This window comes from Drosophila takahashii, chromosome 2R, assembly GCF_030179915.1.
Source record: "Drosophila takahashii strain IR98-3 E-12201 chromosome 2R, DtakHiC1v2, whole genome shotgun sequence".
NCBI classification, from domain to species: domain Eukaryota; kingdom Metazoa; phylum Arthropoda; class Insecta; order Diptera; family Drosophilidae; genus Drosophila; species Drosophila takahashii.
This window is the reverse complement of record NC_091679.1, coordinates 2,800,319-2,816,663: the sequence shown is the minus strand read 5'-3', so window position 1 is coordinate 2,816,663 and position 16,345 is coordinate 2,800,319. Positions and strand designations below refer to the sequence as shown.

The 16,345-nt window shown below is 40.5% G+C and overlaps 1 protein-coding gene across 1 annotated transcript; it reads right to left on the bottom strand.

Annotated features, from left to right (window-relative positions):
- Positions 1-15,642: 15,642 nt before the first annotated feature.
- LOC138912780 (uncharacterized) lies at positions 15,643-16,128 on the bottom strand. The gene has a single exon (XM_070214101.1). It carries the CDS (start codon positions 16,126-16,128, stop codon positions 15,643-15,645), a length of 486 nt encoding a protein of 161 aa, XP_070070202.1.
- Between the last annotated feature and the right edge of the window lie 217 nt (positions 16,129-16,345).

Below are 16,345 nucleotides of genomic sequence, written 5' to 3'. Positions count from 1 at the left end.
TTCGGATTTAAATCATCTAAACCCGTTGCATTAGATTTAATGCTTAGGATTGAGTTAAGGACATCAATTAAAACTTAAAATAATATCACAGCTATTTCTATCACAAGGCTCAGAGGGTGTCAGGTAGGTGTTATAAGTTGTTTCAGGTACGGACAATTGCAAAAACTTATGATTTAGATCATCAAGATCAGTATCACAGCTCAATGTTGGTTTAATATTGCCGATCCCCAATTCCCTTAAAATTTACCATGTCGGAATTTATGTATAAAATGATTTCGTTTCGCCTCAGCAATGGTTTCATTTACCAATTTCCTATTTGTTTTGAATTCGTTATAAAAGGTATTTGTCTTGTAGCGTTTCCATTTCGCATACGATTTGTCGCGCTTTTGTATTAGTTTTTTTATATTAGAACTAAACTACGATTTGGCGCTGTGCTTACACATTTTGCGCTTCAAAGGAACCGTTCTGTCGTACAGGATTTTAACTTTCCGTTGTAAAATTTCTAGCTGAGTGTTAACCTCAGCAGTGCAATATATGGAGGTCCAGTCGCAAGAGTCTAAATCAGCACTAAGTGAAGTGTAGTCTATGTTGATGAAGTCCCTATACTCTATGTAATAGTCATGGTAATCAAGCTTAATGTTGTACGTGAAAAAGATCAGATCATGTTTGGAAAAGGCAGGCAACGATATTTGGTCATAATTCTGGATTTTTGTACGGTCACTAACATAGAATACATCAAGTAGGGTGTTACAGGTAGTGGAAAAATGTGTAGGATATTTAAAGTTAACAGGAAATAAGCCAAGTGATTCCATATCGTGTGACAAATGTTTTTCAATTAAAATGTTACTGTTGAAATCGCCAGCAAGAATTACGTCTGTGTATTTTAATGATAGGGTAGATAACAAGTCAATCAGCTCAGAGTATTCAGTTGTTTTGTGTGGTCTGTACAGCCAATTAAAATTGATGTGTTATCTCTTTTGTTTAAGATATTTAGGAATATATATTCAGTGTTGGGACATACCTAGATACTTTTACCTAGGTACGTACCTAGGTACAATTTAGTGGTACCTTTTACCTTACCTAGGTATAAAAATAATTGAGTACCTTTTACCTTACCTAGCTACATATTTTTATATACCTTTGGAATTATTAAGGTACTTACATAGGTATTAAACATTGCTCTGATTTAAAATAGCCAAATCTGAATGCGACACTGAAATAAGCTAAATCCACCACATCTACACGTCATTGTATCGTTTCGTTTCGAAACTGTAATAGTCGGAGCATATTTGAGAATGAAAACTAATCGCAATTTTATTTTATATAATTTTGTGCACGTATGTATGTTCCCATCACTACATCAATTTATTTATGAAACCAATGTGTATTTGGCGCGCAAAAATGCCGTATGTACGTAAACAAACGGCATATACATATGCACAATATATAGTCAATGTTTGTACATACGCAATTTTTGCGCGCCAAATATGTACATGAGGGTTTCATAAATACATTAATGAAGTGATACGTGCATACTATTATTCATGCCGCGTGTTTTCAAAATATATACACAAAATTATAACATTTAAATTTAAATGAAATGAGAAGATATTGTTTGATTAAGACGACTAAAAACGGAAAACTAGTCTTATTTTAAGTTTAAATGATTACATTGAATAAAACAAAAAAATTATAAAAAATAAAAAAAACAATATATTTACCTTTACCTAGGTACTGGGAAATTGAAGTACCTTTACCTTACCTAGGTATTTATTTTTGCCCAATACCTTTTACCTTACCTAGGTAAAAAAACACAGTACCTTTCCCAACACTGTATATATTAAATCGCACTTGTCTCTGGGTGGACACATACCGTTTTAGCATTTAGTTTCTTGTTTATATAAATTGCAACTCCTCCACCTCGACCACTACGATCGGAGCGAAAAAGATTAAAACTCTCACACATAATTGACATATCACTAACACCTTAGACAAACCACGTTTCGGATACACAGATAACATCAATATTCGAGTTTACAAATAAGAGACGGAATTCCTCAATCTTTTTTGCTAAACTTTGTGCATTAAAGTGTATAACTTTTAAGCCTGGTTTTTGTATGGCTAGAACTCTGATTACTACCTGGCTGCTTGTCCTGGAGATGAGTGGACTATCCATACTTAATACATAAAAATACACGTAATTCAATGTAAACTACACACACAATTAATTTTCTAAAGATAAAATAATAATTACTATGAAAAATAAAAAGACAAAAAAAATGTAAGCACAATTTTAGGCTAATTTTATGTGCGAAACGAACTAGACGAAGACAGCTGTTCTGGAGACAATTCGAACTGCAGACGATAAAGCTTATGCATGGTATCCAGGCACATAACATCTTCTCTCCCATGCACGCTAACGTGAACAAAGCCACGACGAGAGAAAACAGCTGATAGGAGCTTTTGTTTTTTCATTGTCATTGCTTTTTTAAAAATGTTGTAGTTTTCCTTCGTTAATTGTTCGTTTAAATAAATTGCCGCATTTGAATCAAAACCCAACAGCCCCAAAACTAGCGTTTTCTTGTGAGTACGCCTGTATTCGGCGGCATGTCGCAACATCGTTATTTTGTTTCTCAAGTGCTCGAATTTGAGTTTTATTATTGGGTCAACAATAGCGCTCGTCGCGGTGCGGGTTTTGACTCTAAAAATCTCCAAAAGTTTTGGTGCCGGTGTGATTCCAAGTGAAAAGAAGAGTGTGTTAAAAAGAGTTTTTAGTGATTCGCCCTCTTTGTAGGGCACACCGTGCAATCTAACTTCGCACTGGACATCAGCATTTTCCTGAGCAGATATTTTTGCAGACAGCTCACCCACTTGCTTCTCCATACTTCGCATATCTGCAATTTCGAACTTCAGATGTTGTATGTCAACACCTCGCGAGTGCACCTTCTCCACTTTGGCCTCCAACTTGTTCAACTTTAGGGCCTGCAACTCTTTCAGCTCCTCCTCCAGTTGTGTTACCCGACTTGCGAGTTGAACCACTTGGTCGCAAACGTCGCGCAGCTTCCCCTCCAGTGAAGTTAAAATACGATCTTCGCAAGAACGCATTACAGACGTTAGTTGTTCGGTCTGCTGCTCCGCATGGGCCTTCCGATCGAGAAGCTGGACAAGATGTGGTGGCATCCGACCAGATTTCAGATCGGTGGCCGTGGCTTCTCGTGCTCGTTTGGGGGCAGGCATGGCTGAGTGTTTTGTTTATGAGTGACTTGTGTTAATTGAGTGTCTTCTGTTGTTTCGTTATACACTTCTTTAGCTAGTGCAAGACAATTTTAGTTTTCTTTTGGTTTTCGAGTGTTTCGTGCTTGTTTTATTGAGTGATTTTCGGCTTGTGCCTGCGAGTTAAAATGTAGAATTTTTTAATCACAAATGTTCACGGTTTCACAATTTAAAACCACAGTTTTTGATTTTCTCGTTGCTCTATTTGTGTTTACGAATAAAAATTCAATTGTTTTTGGCAGGTTTTATTGGTTTTTTTACGATATTTAAAAGACTTTGCGAGGAGGCCGAAAGAAACACGACTCGAGTATCTACAGTTTACAGTTTCGAAGGTCGTTGTGTAAGGAATACCGAAAGAACTTTGTTAAATTAATATAAGCACTTTATGTTTAAATTTTATCTCAATAAACATTGTATGTGAATATCACAATTCCTACAATAATGGGGGCTCGTCCGGGATTTGACCCAAACATAAGTGCAATACAGTGCAGAAGTACGTTTTTAAAAACAGAGCTAAAGTGATTGCGAAATTTCAAGTCTGGTGAAACTTGAGGCAACTGCGCAGTTAATTTGGCGGTGTGTGTGTGTATGCATTTTGGCATACTGATGTATGCGTGAGAGACACAGTTACGGTGAAGACGCGCAAGGGAAACGCTTGTGGCAAATAGCGACTACAGTCCAGGAGGTAGTGCATCATAGATCCTCAGAGCGTCAGTCTGGGATTCTGGCCGGTCACGGTGAACTGGTAACTTGCAGAGGCTCATCTGTGGAAGGCGCTGGGTGCAGCGATAGACAGAGGCGAGCGGAGCGAGTCAGGAGCGTGAGGACACTGGAGCAGAGGCGGGTTAACGGAATCTGGAGGACAGGACAGGAGTTTGAAGCAGCACGGAGTCTGGAGTAGCAGATCTTGGTGGAAGGCGACGACGTCAGCGGACGAGCAACAACAAGAACTTTTCAAGTGGAAAAGACAGCCGCAAATCTGATTGGCAGGCAAGCAGTAGAAAAGCAGACAATTAAAAGGAGTGCCAATCAGAAGGCTGACCCAATTCGAATTCAAAGTCGCTGACAAGCAGTTCAAGTGGACTGTATGTATAAAACCATTCATTTGTCATAAACTGAATATTATAATCTTTATATAAACATTTAATCTTATTATTACACTTAAATATTGTTACTGTTAAGCTAATTTCGATACATTGTAAGGAAAGTCAATCTCAAAATGGAACTCGAAGAGATAATGTTAATGCGATGTGATGATTTGCGCGCAAAGTAACTAGAGCTAAATTTACCCACAGGCGGTAGAAAGCGCGATTTACAGGATAGGCTCCTTGCTCACTTCGGTATTCAGGACGAAGATGATAACAACGATTCGGATGGAGTCGAATCTGTAGCTACCGCTCTCGATTGTCCCGTGCAGGCAACGCCTATCAGCCGTTCTTTGTTCACACTTAAAGATGTAGAAGGCAGTGTTTCTAATTTTGCACGTACAGGTAGTCCAGATTGGGAGAGACACTTCAGGAATATTTGTATGCTTTGATGGAAATAGCTAAGCCAGTTAACCTAGATGAAGAAAGCTTGATAGAGTATTTTGTGAAGGGAGTTCCAGATGCAAAGGCAAACAAAATAATATTGTACTAGGCAAAAACAATTAAGGATTTAAAGGAGCAGATCGAAGTCTACAAGAAGGTTCGCAGTTCATTTAAGATGCCTTATAAGAATGAAACGCGTGTAGCTGAGGCAGATGGATCCAAAACCTTCGATACGAAACAAGAGTTCGTGCGCAAGTGCTTTAAGTGCGGGGATCCGTCCCATTTGAAGAAAGACTGCAAGAAGAAGGATAATAATAATTGTTATCGGTGCGGTCAGCCAGGACATCGTGCTGCACAGTGCAAAATGGAGGTTGAGGTAAAACAGGAGAGCAACGCTAATGCCGTTCACGTGGAGAACGCAGCTACTAAGCCAAAAAGCGAGTTTACTGATTCAGGCCTTGAATTAAAAGTAATTAAATCTTTAGTCGTTCAATTCAAAGGACTCGTCGACACAGGCGCAGATCTATGCCTGATGCGCAGGAACATTTTTCTAAAACTAGGCAACGAAACTCTTACCGGAAAAGAAAAATGCTTGACGGGAATAGGAGAGAGTCAAGTGTTAACTTTCGGGAGCATTGTCATACCTGTGGAGATAGACAACATGCACATGAAGGTGGAGTTTCACGTGGTTCCGGATGAGGACATGGGCTTCGACGCAATTTTGGGCAGAACCCTTCCTGGACGTTGTGGACATGAAAGTTACCAAGGAAGGCACTGAGTTTATGCGTCGGAACGAATCCAAAAGTAACGAAGATAAACATATCAATTTTGGTTCCGAGTTTCTACAAGATTTTAAGGACATGTGTGCAGAACAGGTAGCAGTTTCCGATCACGTTGATTTATCCCATTTAAATCAATCGCAGCAGTCTGAGGTCGAAAGCTTGATTGAAGAGTATGTACCCGTGCGCAACGCAAATGCTCCGGTACACATGAAAATCATTTTGAAGGATGAAATACCTGTCTATCAGCATCCACGTCGTTTACCTGTCTGCGACCAGAAAACAGTCGATAATGAATTTGAGGATTGACTTGCTGAGAAAATCATCCAACCAAGCACCTCAGAATACGCATCGCCGGTAGTTTTGGTGTCCAAGAAAAACGGGAAGAAGAGACTGTGCTGTGACTACCGAAAACTTAATGAGAAAATTATCAGAGACAATTTTCCGATGGCCCACATGGAGACCGTGCTAGACAAGCTGCAAAGATCCAAGATATTCACTACTTTGGATCTAACAAACGGTTTCTTTCACGTTCCCATTGAACCTGGCTCTCGAAAGTATACATCATTTGTGACCCAATCTGGACAATTCGAATTCCTGGCATATCGAATTCACCTGCGGTTTTCACCAGATTCATCATGGCAGTTCTTAGGGAGCTGATCACCACCAATGTTGTCGTTGTTTACATGGACGATGTAATCATACCCAGTCAGGACTTTGCAGAAGGTCTTTTCAAGTTGAAAGATGTCTTGGAGGTCGCTTCTCGGAACGGTTTACCTATCAACTGGAGTAAGTGCCAAATGTTGCACAGTAAAGTACAGTTTCTAGGATGCATCATTCAAAGTGGAACCATCACCCCTGGTCCGGAAAAGATTCAAGCTGTGAAAGAGTTTCCCGTACCACATGACAAAAAAGCGATTCAGCGATTCCTAGGTCTGACTTCTTATTTCCGCAAGTTTATAAATGGGTACGCATCCATCGCCAGGCCCTTGTCGGATTTACTGAGAGGCGATTCTAAGTATGAATTCGGAGAGAAACAACAATTGGCGTTTGAAAGACTGAAGACTGCTCTTATTAGCGAACCAGTCCTCAAGTTGTACAATCCAAATTTACACACGGAAATCCAGACAGACGTGTCCAAGTACGGTTTTGGCGCCGTCTTACTGCAGAAGGACCCTATAGACAGTGCATTCCATCCAGTCCAATACATGAGCCGAAAGACATCACCATTCGAGGAAAAATACGATTCGTACGAGCTGGAAGTACTGGCTATTATTGGAGCTCTAGCCAAGTGGCGTGTTTATGTGTTAGGCATAAAGTTCACAATCGTAACTGATTGTAACGCGTTCAAGATGACTATGAACAAAAAGGAAGTTCCTCTTCGCGTAGCTCCTTGGGCTTTATATTTGCAGGATTTCAACTACAAGATCGAGCATCGTTCAGGGACTCAAATGAAACATGCTGATGCTCTGAGCCGAATCTCGTGTATCTTTTTGTCGGACTCCATAACTCATCGCTTAAAGGAAGCCCAGATTAATGATGAATGAGAATGATGAAAAAGATGCATACCAGGACTTCTATATCCAGAATGACGTTGTGTACAAAGACCCGATTCGTGAGCTAGTGGTAGTTCCTTCTAATATGGAAAATGAAATAATTCAGAGCGCGCATAACCAAGGGCACTTTTCTGCCAGAAAGACACAGGATATCATCGAACGGTCATATTTCATTCTCAAGCTCAAAGATAAAGCAGAGCTAATCGTCGAGAGTTGCATCAGATGCATAATCGTAAATGCGAAAGCGGGCAAGAAAGAGGGGTTTCTAACTTCAATCGACAAAGGTGATTTACCCTTCATCACATACCACATCGATCACGTCGGTCCCATGGAAATGACGGCCAAGCGCTACAATCACATCCTTGTTGTAGTAGACGGATTCTCAAAGTATGTTTGGCTCTACCCATCTCGTAGCACTGGTGTAGACGAAGTTCTAAACTGTCTGGATAAGAAAGCCGTGCATTTTGGAAATCCTTGCCGCATAGTGTCCGATAGAGGCACTGATTTAACATCTCTCGCATTCAAGGAATATTGCGAATCACATAACATACAGCATCAGCTCATAGCGACAGGTGTACCACGCGGAAATGGCCAAGTCGAAAGACTTCACAAGATCGTCGTACCAATGCTAGCAAAGTTAAGCTACGAAAGTCCGGTAGCTTGGTATAAATACGTGTGACGAGTTCAGATTATCAATAGCACTGAGCCAAGAAGCACTAAGATTACGCCATTCAAGCTTTTAACTGGAGTTGACATGCGCTTAGCCGGCTGCAATGAACTTAAGGACTTGATGCAGGAGTTGGCTATAAAGGATCTGGATGAAGAAAGAGACAAGTTTCGACAAGCGGCCAGAGAAAACATCAAAAGGGTCCAAGACGAAAATAAGAAAGCATTTGATTTAAAGCGGAAACAGGAGAGAGTCTATCAACTTAATGATTTGGTAGCAATTAAGAGAACTCAGTATGGCGTCGGATTAAAGCTTAAGGGAAAGTTTTTAGGGCCCTAGAAGGTTGTTGCAGTCAAAGATCATGGGCGGTACGAAGTAAAACGTATAGGCGATTTAGAGGGTCCATTTAAGACATCTACGGTTTCCGTGTACATGAAATCTTAGTCAGGTACATTCGAGGCGAATGAACAGTCAGAAGGGCGGAATGTGGGATTTGAATCTGGCGGGTCTACTGCACGGCACACTCGAAGCGGGTTAAGCTATATGGCAACTCTTAATCAGTTCGCCATTTAAAATACATTTAAGTACTCGATTCTTTTAAGGCCGCCGATACCTGCCGAGTGAGCATGGAGTCGTCGTTTAGCGTTGTTCAAGACAAGAATGTCGTTGTGTTAAAAATACCGAAAGAACTTTGTTAAATTAATATAAGCACTTTATGTTTAAACTTTATCTCAATAAACATTGTATGTGAATATCACAATTCCTACATGTATGTGTACGACGTTTTATCTGGAGCAAATAGTATTTCCGATGCAAAGGAACTGCAAGCTCAAGTTAGAGGAATGATGAGAAGCGGATCTTTTAAGTTGCGAAAATGGGCCAGCAACTGTCCTCAACTAAAAGAATACCTCTAGAACATCGGGAAACAAAAGAGCCTCTAAACTTTCAAGGTGACGAGACGATTAGAGCTTGGAAACCCAATGAAGATGAGTTTCGATTTCAACTTAATTTTGATCTCCCGGCAGGTACACCAACGAAGAGAAAGATGCTTTCGACGATTGCGAGGTTATTCGACCCAATCACCGTTGTTGGAAAGCGAATGGTGCAAGCCCTGTGGGAGACAAAACTTAGTTGGGTCGACCACGTACCATTGAAACTTCAAAAGGAATGGCAGAAATTCATTCAAGAGCTGCCAAACTTGTCTTAGATTCATATACCGCGCTACATTGCTTGGGGAATGTCAAAGGGAACTTGACAGTTACACATATTCTGCGACGCAGGATACGCGTACGGTGCGGCGGCTTACTTACGAATTCCGATAGGAGAGAACGCCTTTCATGCGGAACTAATTTTAGCGAAATGCAAGGTAGCGCCTATCAAGCCGCAGCTTACGATTCCAAGAGCGGAATTGTGTGCAGCAGTCATTGCTGCGAAAATATTTAAGTATTTAAAGGATCACTTAACTATTCATATTGATTTTGCAGAGACTGTCTTTTGGTCAGATTCGATGATCGTTTTGAACTGGATCCAAGGAGGTGCTGCGAGGTGGAAGGTTTTCGTTGCCAACCGCATAAGCAAAATTTTGGAGCTATGCGATGGGAAACAATGGCGACATATAGCATCTGAGGATATTTCTGCTGATCTTCTAAGTCGGGGGATCAGTGTTACTAAATTAGCATCGTGTTAATTATGGTGGAATGGACCGCAGTGGCTGAGACTTAAAGATTGTGAGTGGCCATCGACAAAACTAGATCCTGGAACCGATATGCGAGTCACCAGCGAACAGAAGCAGATGCACTGCGACGCTATTTCTGTGGAGAAAGAGAACGGATCCGATATATTATGAAGGTTTTCATCGTACTCAGTTCTCATTCGCATCCTGGCATATATTCATCGATTTATAAAGAATTGCAAGATATCGAAATCTGCCCGAATAGTAGATCAAATAAAAACACCTCTTAACGAGGTAAAAAACTAGTGACGACCGCACCTTCAACATACAAAAGTTCTGATATCAACATTTGTGACGAAAAATTATTACACTCGTCATTAAATAGACTTTCTAATATTTTCTCATTCGGCCCGCCCTAGCAAACTATTCCAGCCTTTTTCCCCTTACAGGCATTTTCTATTGCAGCGTGACGAATGAGAAAAGATTAGAAAGTCTATTTAATGACGAGTGTAATAATTTTTCGTCACAAATGTTGATATCAGAACTTTTGTATGTTGAAGGTGCGGTCGTCACTAGTTTTTTACCTCGTTAAGAGGTGTTTTTATTTGATATCAGAAGTTTTTGTTTGTTTACATTTGCTCTCATAGGAGCTAATATATACATTTAAATTTAAATTGGTCAATCATAATTTTTAAACTATTGTATTTTAACAAATTAAGTTAAAAAGGCGTTGAAGTATTTCAAAATACCTTTTAAACGAGGTATAGTACATGTCTGTACCTTTAGTAGTGTAGAACTTACAAACTAACGAAATTTAGCTATTTTTAGCTTTTTCCCGCTAAAGTAGCGGCTTTTTCCAAAAGTCGTAGAACAAAAGATTCCTATATGGAACTCTTAAGTGCAAATTTACTGATTCCATGACCCTAAAGTACAGTTCGGATACCCTCCCACAAAATTCAATACTCAGGGAGCGTTAATTGTTCGAGCTGGCAAAAGTGGCTATTTTCGAATAAAAATAACTTTTAAACGTGACTTTTTACAGTAATGTGTTATATACCAAAATTTAAGGAATCTCAAGGGCTATACAGTTTAAGGTTTTAAAGAAAATCGTTAGAGCCGTTTTTGAAAAAAATAAAAAAAGCTAAAAAAAAGTTTTAAAAAATTGTCTTTTGTTCATATTTTTTTAAGTATTACATTTACACAAATTGCATATAGAAGGCGTTTATAGCATTTAAAAATACCTTTCAAACGAGATGCAGCACAAGCCTGTAGCTTTAGTAGTATAGAAGTTACGGCTTTCCGAATTTTAGCTACTTATAGCTGTTTTCCCGCTAAACTAGCGGGTTTTTCCAAAAGTGGTAGAACAAAAGTTTTTTATATCGATGTGATGAACGTCATATCAAATTTTCAGAACTTAAAAAACATATTTTGGACAAGTGGACAAACAGAATTAAATTTTCATTTTGGGAAGAAGAAGAAAATCTTATTTTGGCTATAACTTTTGAACGGAGAGTCGGATTTTGACAAATGACCCCTCATTCGACGGGTATTTTCAAAAGGAATACAACTAAAACATTGCGAGGGGGCATTTATCCCCACCGGCCCCAACAGCTCCAAATTTCGAAATTTTCACTTTTTCACTTTCACCGCTCTCTCTCCCAAGCCAATTGATTTTCTTAAAGTCTTGGTATGCAATCCTGTTAGTTTTCGCAATACCTTTCGATTGGTGTATTATTCATTATGATCGGACCATCACAGTAGATTTTCATTTCTTCGTGTATATATAGTAGTCGCCTTCGCACACTCTCCTGGTGCGCTTCGTCACTACATGGACTGCCGTCCATAGTGATTCTCTCACGGTAAGCGAACTTTCTGAAGGGTTTTTGTGTGCGGTTCGTATGTGCCAAAAGGAAGGCTTTCCAGGCGATTGGAAACTACTATCGGAAGGGAAAATGTTATGCAAAGTCCGCTATTAGCACTCAATCCGTATTTTGATGAATCGGAAAAAATCATTCGACTTGGAGGACGCTTGAGGGACGCACTGCTGCCGATGGCGGAAAAACACCCATACATTCTACCTTATCAGCATTAATTTTCAAGCTTGGTCATTCGTTACAGCCATGTCAGTACCTTACATGGAGCTGCGGCCCTGCGTTACCTGCATTACCCTTTTAGCGTCTAACCTCCAGCCCACTGAAGACGTTGAAGAATCAGTTAATAATATTCTTATAATATCATTAGGGGGAGAATGTTTGGACTGTATATTGTCAACACGAGAACTTGCAGTGTAACTGACGTCACACTGTAAGCAGACATTCTTCTTTGCCCTTTATTCATAGTCTTGTTCGAAAGATCGAACCATATATTCATATACACATACATAATTTGGAGAGCTGCAGCTTCGGTGAAATGAAATGTAAAACCGACAATTTAGTCTGCGAGCGACAGTCAATATATTCAAAAGCACTCTCTGTGCTCTTCTCTTTTATATTTCCTTACATAACCTAATTAAATCGAACGCACATTGTTGGAACCTTTCGACTTCTTATTTGGGACCCTGGAAAACAGACCGCTACTCCGAGGAACTTCTAAAGCCGCCACAGGTGGATAATCACTCTGTGCGCCGCATCATATTTTTCTGAAGATTGGTGCTCCGTCGGTACGCAGCCACAGCCAACACACCTGGTTTATAGGTTTGTAATGCACCCGTTTTACTGACTGGTTTACCCTATATATAGGGTTGTAATGCAAATGCTTTACGAACTGGTATACCAAGTAATAGAGTTTATTCGTAGCCAAAAAAGATAGAGTTTTCAACTAAAAATTTATATTTTAATTATGAATTAATATTTTTATTATGAATTAAATTAAAATAAAAACCCGACTATTTAATACCCGTCACTCAGCTAAAGGAAGTGCGAACGCTGTACTCAGGTTCGTGTCCCAACTATAATCGTAGCTCAGCTGAAGGGAGTGCGAGGGAGATAGATATATGTAGATATTTTGATTGCGTATAACTTTTTAATGAATGCACTATGGGGAAAAAGTCCGTTTTTTTGGCATAAACGCAAAAAATAAAAGTTACTAATTTAAAAAACAAATATTTTATTTTAATAGTAAAACGGTTAAACTTATTAGAACAATTTAAAAAAAAATTTTACGTGCCACCGATAATTTGTTGTAGCCTATCAAAGTCTATCGATTAACGTGCTCATCTCTAAGAAAAAAGCGCGCTAATTTTACTCCAAAGTTTCCCATCGTCGTGCAAAGTGTTCAGAGGGCGAAAAAATAAACAAAAATATGGAAAATTTACGTCAAGGTATGCTTAAATACTTCTCAAAACAAATTGTGTTGTAACTGTTTGCATTGTCCTGTTGTTTAATGTCTTGTGTATGTCTCTTTTAGCCGAAAACTAACAAAAGTTATTGTGTTCTGTTAAGCTTTAGTTAAGAATCTACGCCGATCGACGCAAGGTTGTAATATAAATGTATTAACAAAATGATAAAGAAACAGGTGTTATCATTGCTTTTTGCCCGTTTTTGCCCCTTTTTCAATAAATCACTGTTTAGCTGCATATGAATTCCGATGTTACAAACGATATTGAAAGTACGGAGGAAGACGAAGATGGTGAAATCAATTTCTTTGATTTGGATAGTGTTTATTTGGAAGCAGAACCTGAAGAAGAATGATTGAAGTTGGTGTCTAGGTATGGCAAACCCAATTTTTTAACTTTCTTGCTTGTTTCAGAGAGTTTCGATGGAGAATAATTAAATTTTATTTTATTAATATTATATCTTACATAAGTTATCTATATAAAAATGTTTTTTATTAATAAAAAAAATATTCTTACAAATTTTTAGGGGGTTGACCATAATGGGGAGGTGGTGGGTGGGTGGCTGTGGGTGGTGTTTTTACAACCGAAATTCTATTTGTGCATAAGAAGTATATATTATAATTTTCAAGGCCCTATCTTTAAAACTAGAGTTTATGCCAAAAATACGGAATTTTTCCCCATAGTGCACTGCTGTGTAAAGCCATAATGTTATGGCTTGTGTATACCCCAATTTTTGCCGAACATTTTTCTGCACGAGTAGAATGCTATGCTGGCCTTTCTTACTCGTTCCGTGATGTTCAGTTTCCACGAGGGCTTCGGGTCTAGTATCACTCCTAGATACTTAGCTTTACCCGATAGCTCGAATCCATATATTTTTGGTTTGCTGCATGTTGGGATCTTTGTTCTTCGCGTGAAGAGCATCAGTTCGGTTTTACTCGGGCTTATACCTAGTCCGCAGGTTTTTGCCCATTCATTGAGTCGGGTAAGAGCCCCTGTCATTATGTTACTAATGACATCTGGGAATGGTCCTGATACTAGCAACACTACGTCGTCTGCGTAGGCTACTACTTTTACTCCTCCGCTATTGAGTTCTCTCAATATGTCGTTCATGTTGATAAGCCAGAGCAGTGGCGATAGAACCCCGCCCTGAGGTGTGCCTCTCTTCACAAAGCGTGTGAGGTAAGTGCCACTCAGTTCGGCTGTTATCGTCCCGCTCGTGAGCATAACTCCGATCCAAGCTCTGATGTCTCCTTTAATGCCGATCGAGCTGAGGGAGCTCAGTATGGATTCGGCGTTTATTTTTATTGAACGCACCTTCTATATCTAAGAAGGTGGCCATCGTATAATGGTTAAAATGTAGCGCTTTTTCTATGTGGCAGACTACTTCGTGTAGTGCCGTTTCTGTCGATCTGCCCTTTCGATACGCATGCTGAGCGTACGATAGATGCTGCTTCTCGGTGTTTTCCCGGATATGAATATCGATCATTCGTTCCAGCGTTTTCATTAGAAAGGAGGTAAGGCTGATCGGCCTGTAATCCTTTGCTAGGATATGTCCTCTTCTTCCTGGTTTTACTATAAATACAACTTTGGCTTCCTTCCATTGTAGCCATTTACATGGCTTGCAGCCATGCCGTCTGGCCCCGGACTCTTGTAGTTATCGAAAGGGTTTATCGCCCATTTGATTCTTTCAATGGTTATGATATCCCTAGTGTGTGTTGGTTGATGAGCCCTCTGACATTCAGTAGGTGCTGGCTTTTCTCGAAGGTTGCCTGGAAAGTGTGTATCCACTAGTGTCTCTAGGGATTCTTCCACTGTTGTAGTCGCTGATTCGTCTTGTTTGTGTAATAGAGTTGGGCCGTTATACCCTTTAGCAAGGACCTAGCTTAGTCAAGCCGAGTCTTTTATACCTTCGAGTGATTCGCAGTAAATCCTCCAAGAGTCTTTCTTGGCTGCGTATATCGCTTTTTTGTATGCTTTTTGTGCTTCATTGTATGGCTCCCATTCCTTGGTAGAATAGAGGGAGTTATAGTTATAATATTATCAAAAAGAGGCTCACCCCTTTCGTTGGTTTTCGAGCTTCCCCATAGTGTGTACCTGGTTGCCACCAATCTGGCAACTGCTAGATCCGGAGTGCTAAGATTGGGGCATAGAAGTGCTTTATACTTTTTATACCCTTGTAGAGGGTATTATAATTTCAGTCAGATGTTTGCAACGCAGTGAAGGAGACGTTTCCGACCACATAAAGTATATATATTCTTGATCAGCACCAATAGCCGAGTCTATCTAGCCATGTCCGTCTGTCCGTTTCTATGCGAACTAATCTCTCAGTTTTAAAGCTATCGCGATGAAACTTTCCCGAAGGTCTTCTTTCTATTACAGGTAGTACATATGTCGGAGCGAGCCGGATCGGACCACTATATCTTAAGGCTCCCATAGGAATATTCAAACAAATATAAGAAAATTCATTGTAACTTTGTAGGAAGTAGGCGTTTTGATTCTTGACTACTTAAAAACAAAATTTAAATAAATAGAAACGCTGAATCTGGAATCCCTGGAACTGCACCGAGTGAGCATTCTTTTATCTACAAGGGTATATAAGCTTCGGCTGGCCGAAGGTAGCTTCCTTTCTTGTTCTTTATAATAATACCTGCTCTCGGCCTACCTGTCGAGCTAGTATAAAAGAGTGTATATCCTTGTTGTGTTAGACCTGAGATTTGTCTGTCTCGAGTCCATGGTTATTGAACGATGCCGATGTCAATGTTCCTATTACTGAGAAGAACTGCAAGATTGGCTGAAGCATGCGTGCTGCGCTTCAGGTTAATCTGCACGACTTTAGGCATCGGTGTTGGGTGTTACGTCTGGGGTCTTGTCGTCGATGACCAGGTCATCCAACAGCTTGTTGGTGTCATCGACCTCCTCGAGAACATCATCCGGCTCTGCCAGGAAGACCTCGATCTTGGCCTTTTGTAGGCCGTACCGGATGGTGTAGTCGGCCTTCTCAAGCTGCGGCAGGCAGCGCTGGTTGTTGAGGAAGAGGAACGGCTGGCTCGTCTTCATCTCCTTCTCTACTTTAAGAATCGCCCAGTCCTCTGTGTGCACTTCTGGGTTCAGAGCCCTCAACAACGTTAGCACCGTTCCTTGGTCAGTCTGCTCCTTTGGCAACCAAATGCGAGCCCGCGGCCTCCTTGGAATCTCCCTGGCGTGGACGAGCCTAATGCTAAGGCCGTCCCATGCATCTCCAGTCTTGGCTATGCATTCCGCCAGGAAGGACCTTGAGAACGAGTCATCGCACTTGATCACCCGGTGCCCCCTGTTCATGTCCGACGAGTCGAAGGAGGGGATCGGACCATCTGGCACGGCTGATAGCCTTTCGGCCACCTTGACCTCGATCTCCTCCTACTTCTCCAACAGCAGGCATCCGTCGTCGTGCACGTCGTCCACTAGTGCCATCGCTAGGCTGATTCTGGCTACGTCGCTGAATTTCTTGGCCTTCTTCAGGTCGGTCTTGGCCTCCCCTGAGCGTCCTTTGCCCGTT

Excerpts from the sequence above, each read along its gene's own strand:
- LOC138912780 (XM_070214101.1), bottom strand. The coding sequence starts at position 16,128 with ATGAACAGGGGGCACCGGGTGATCAAGTGCGATGACTCGTTCTCAAGG.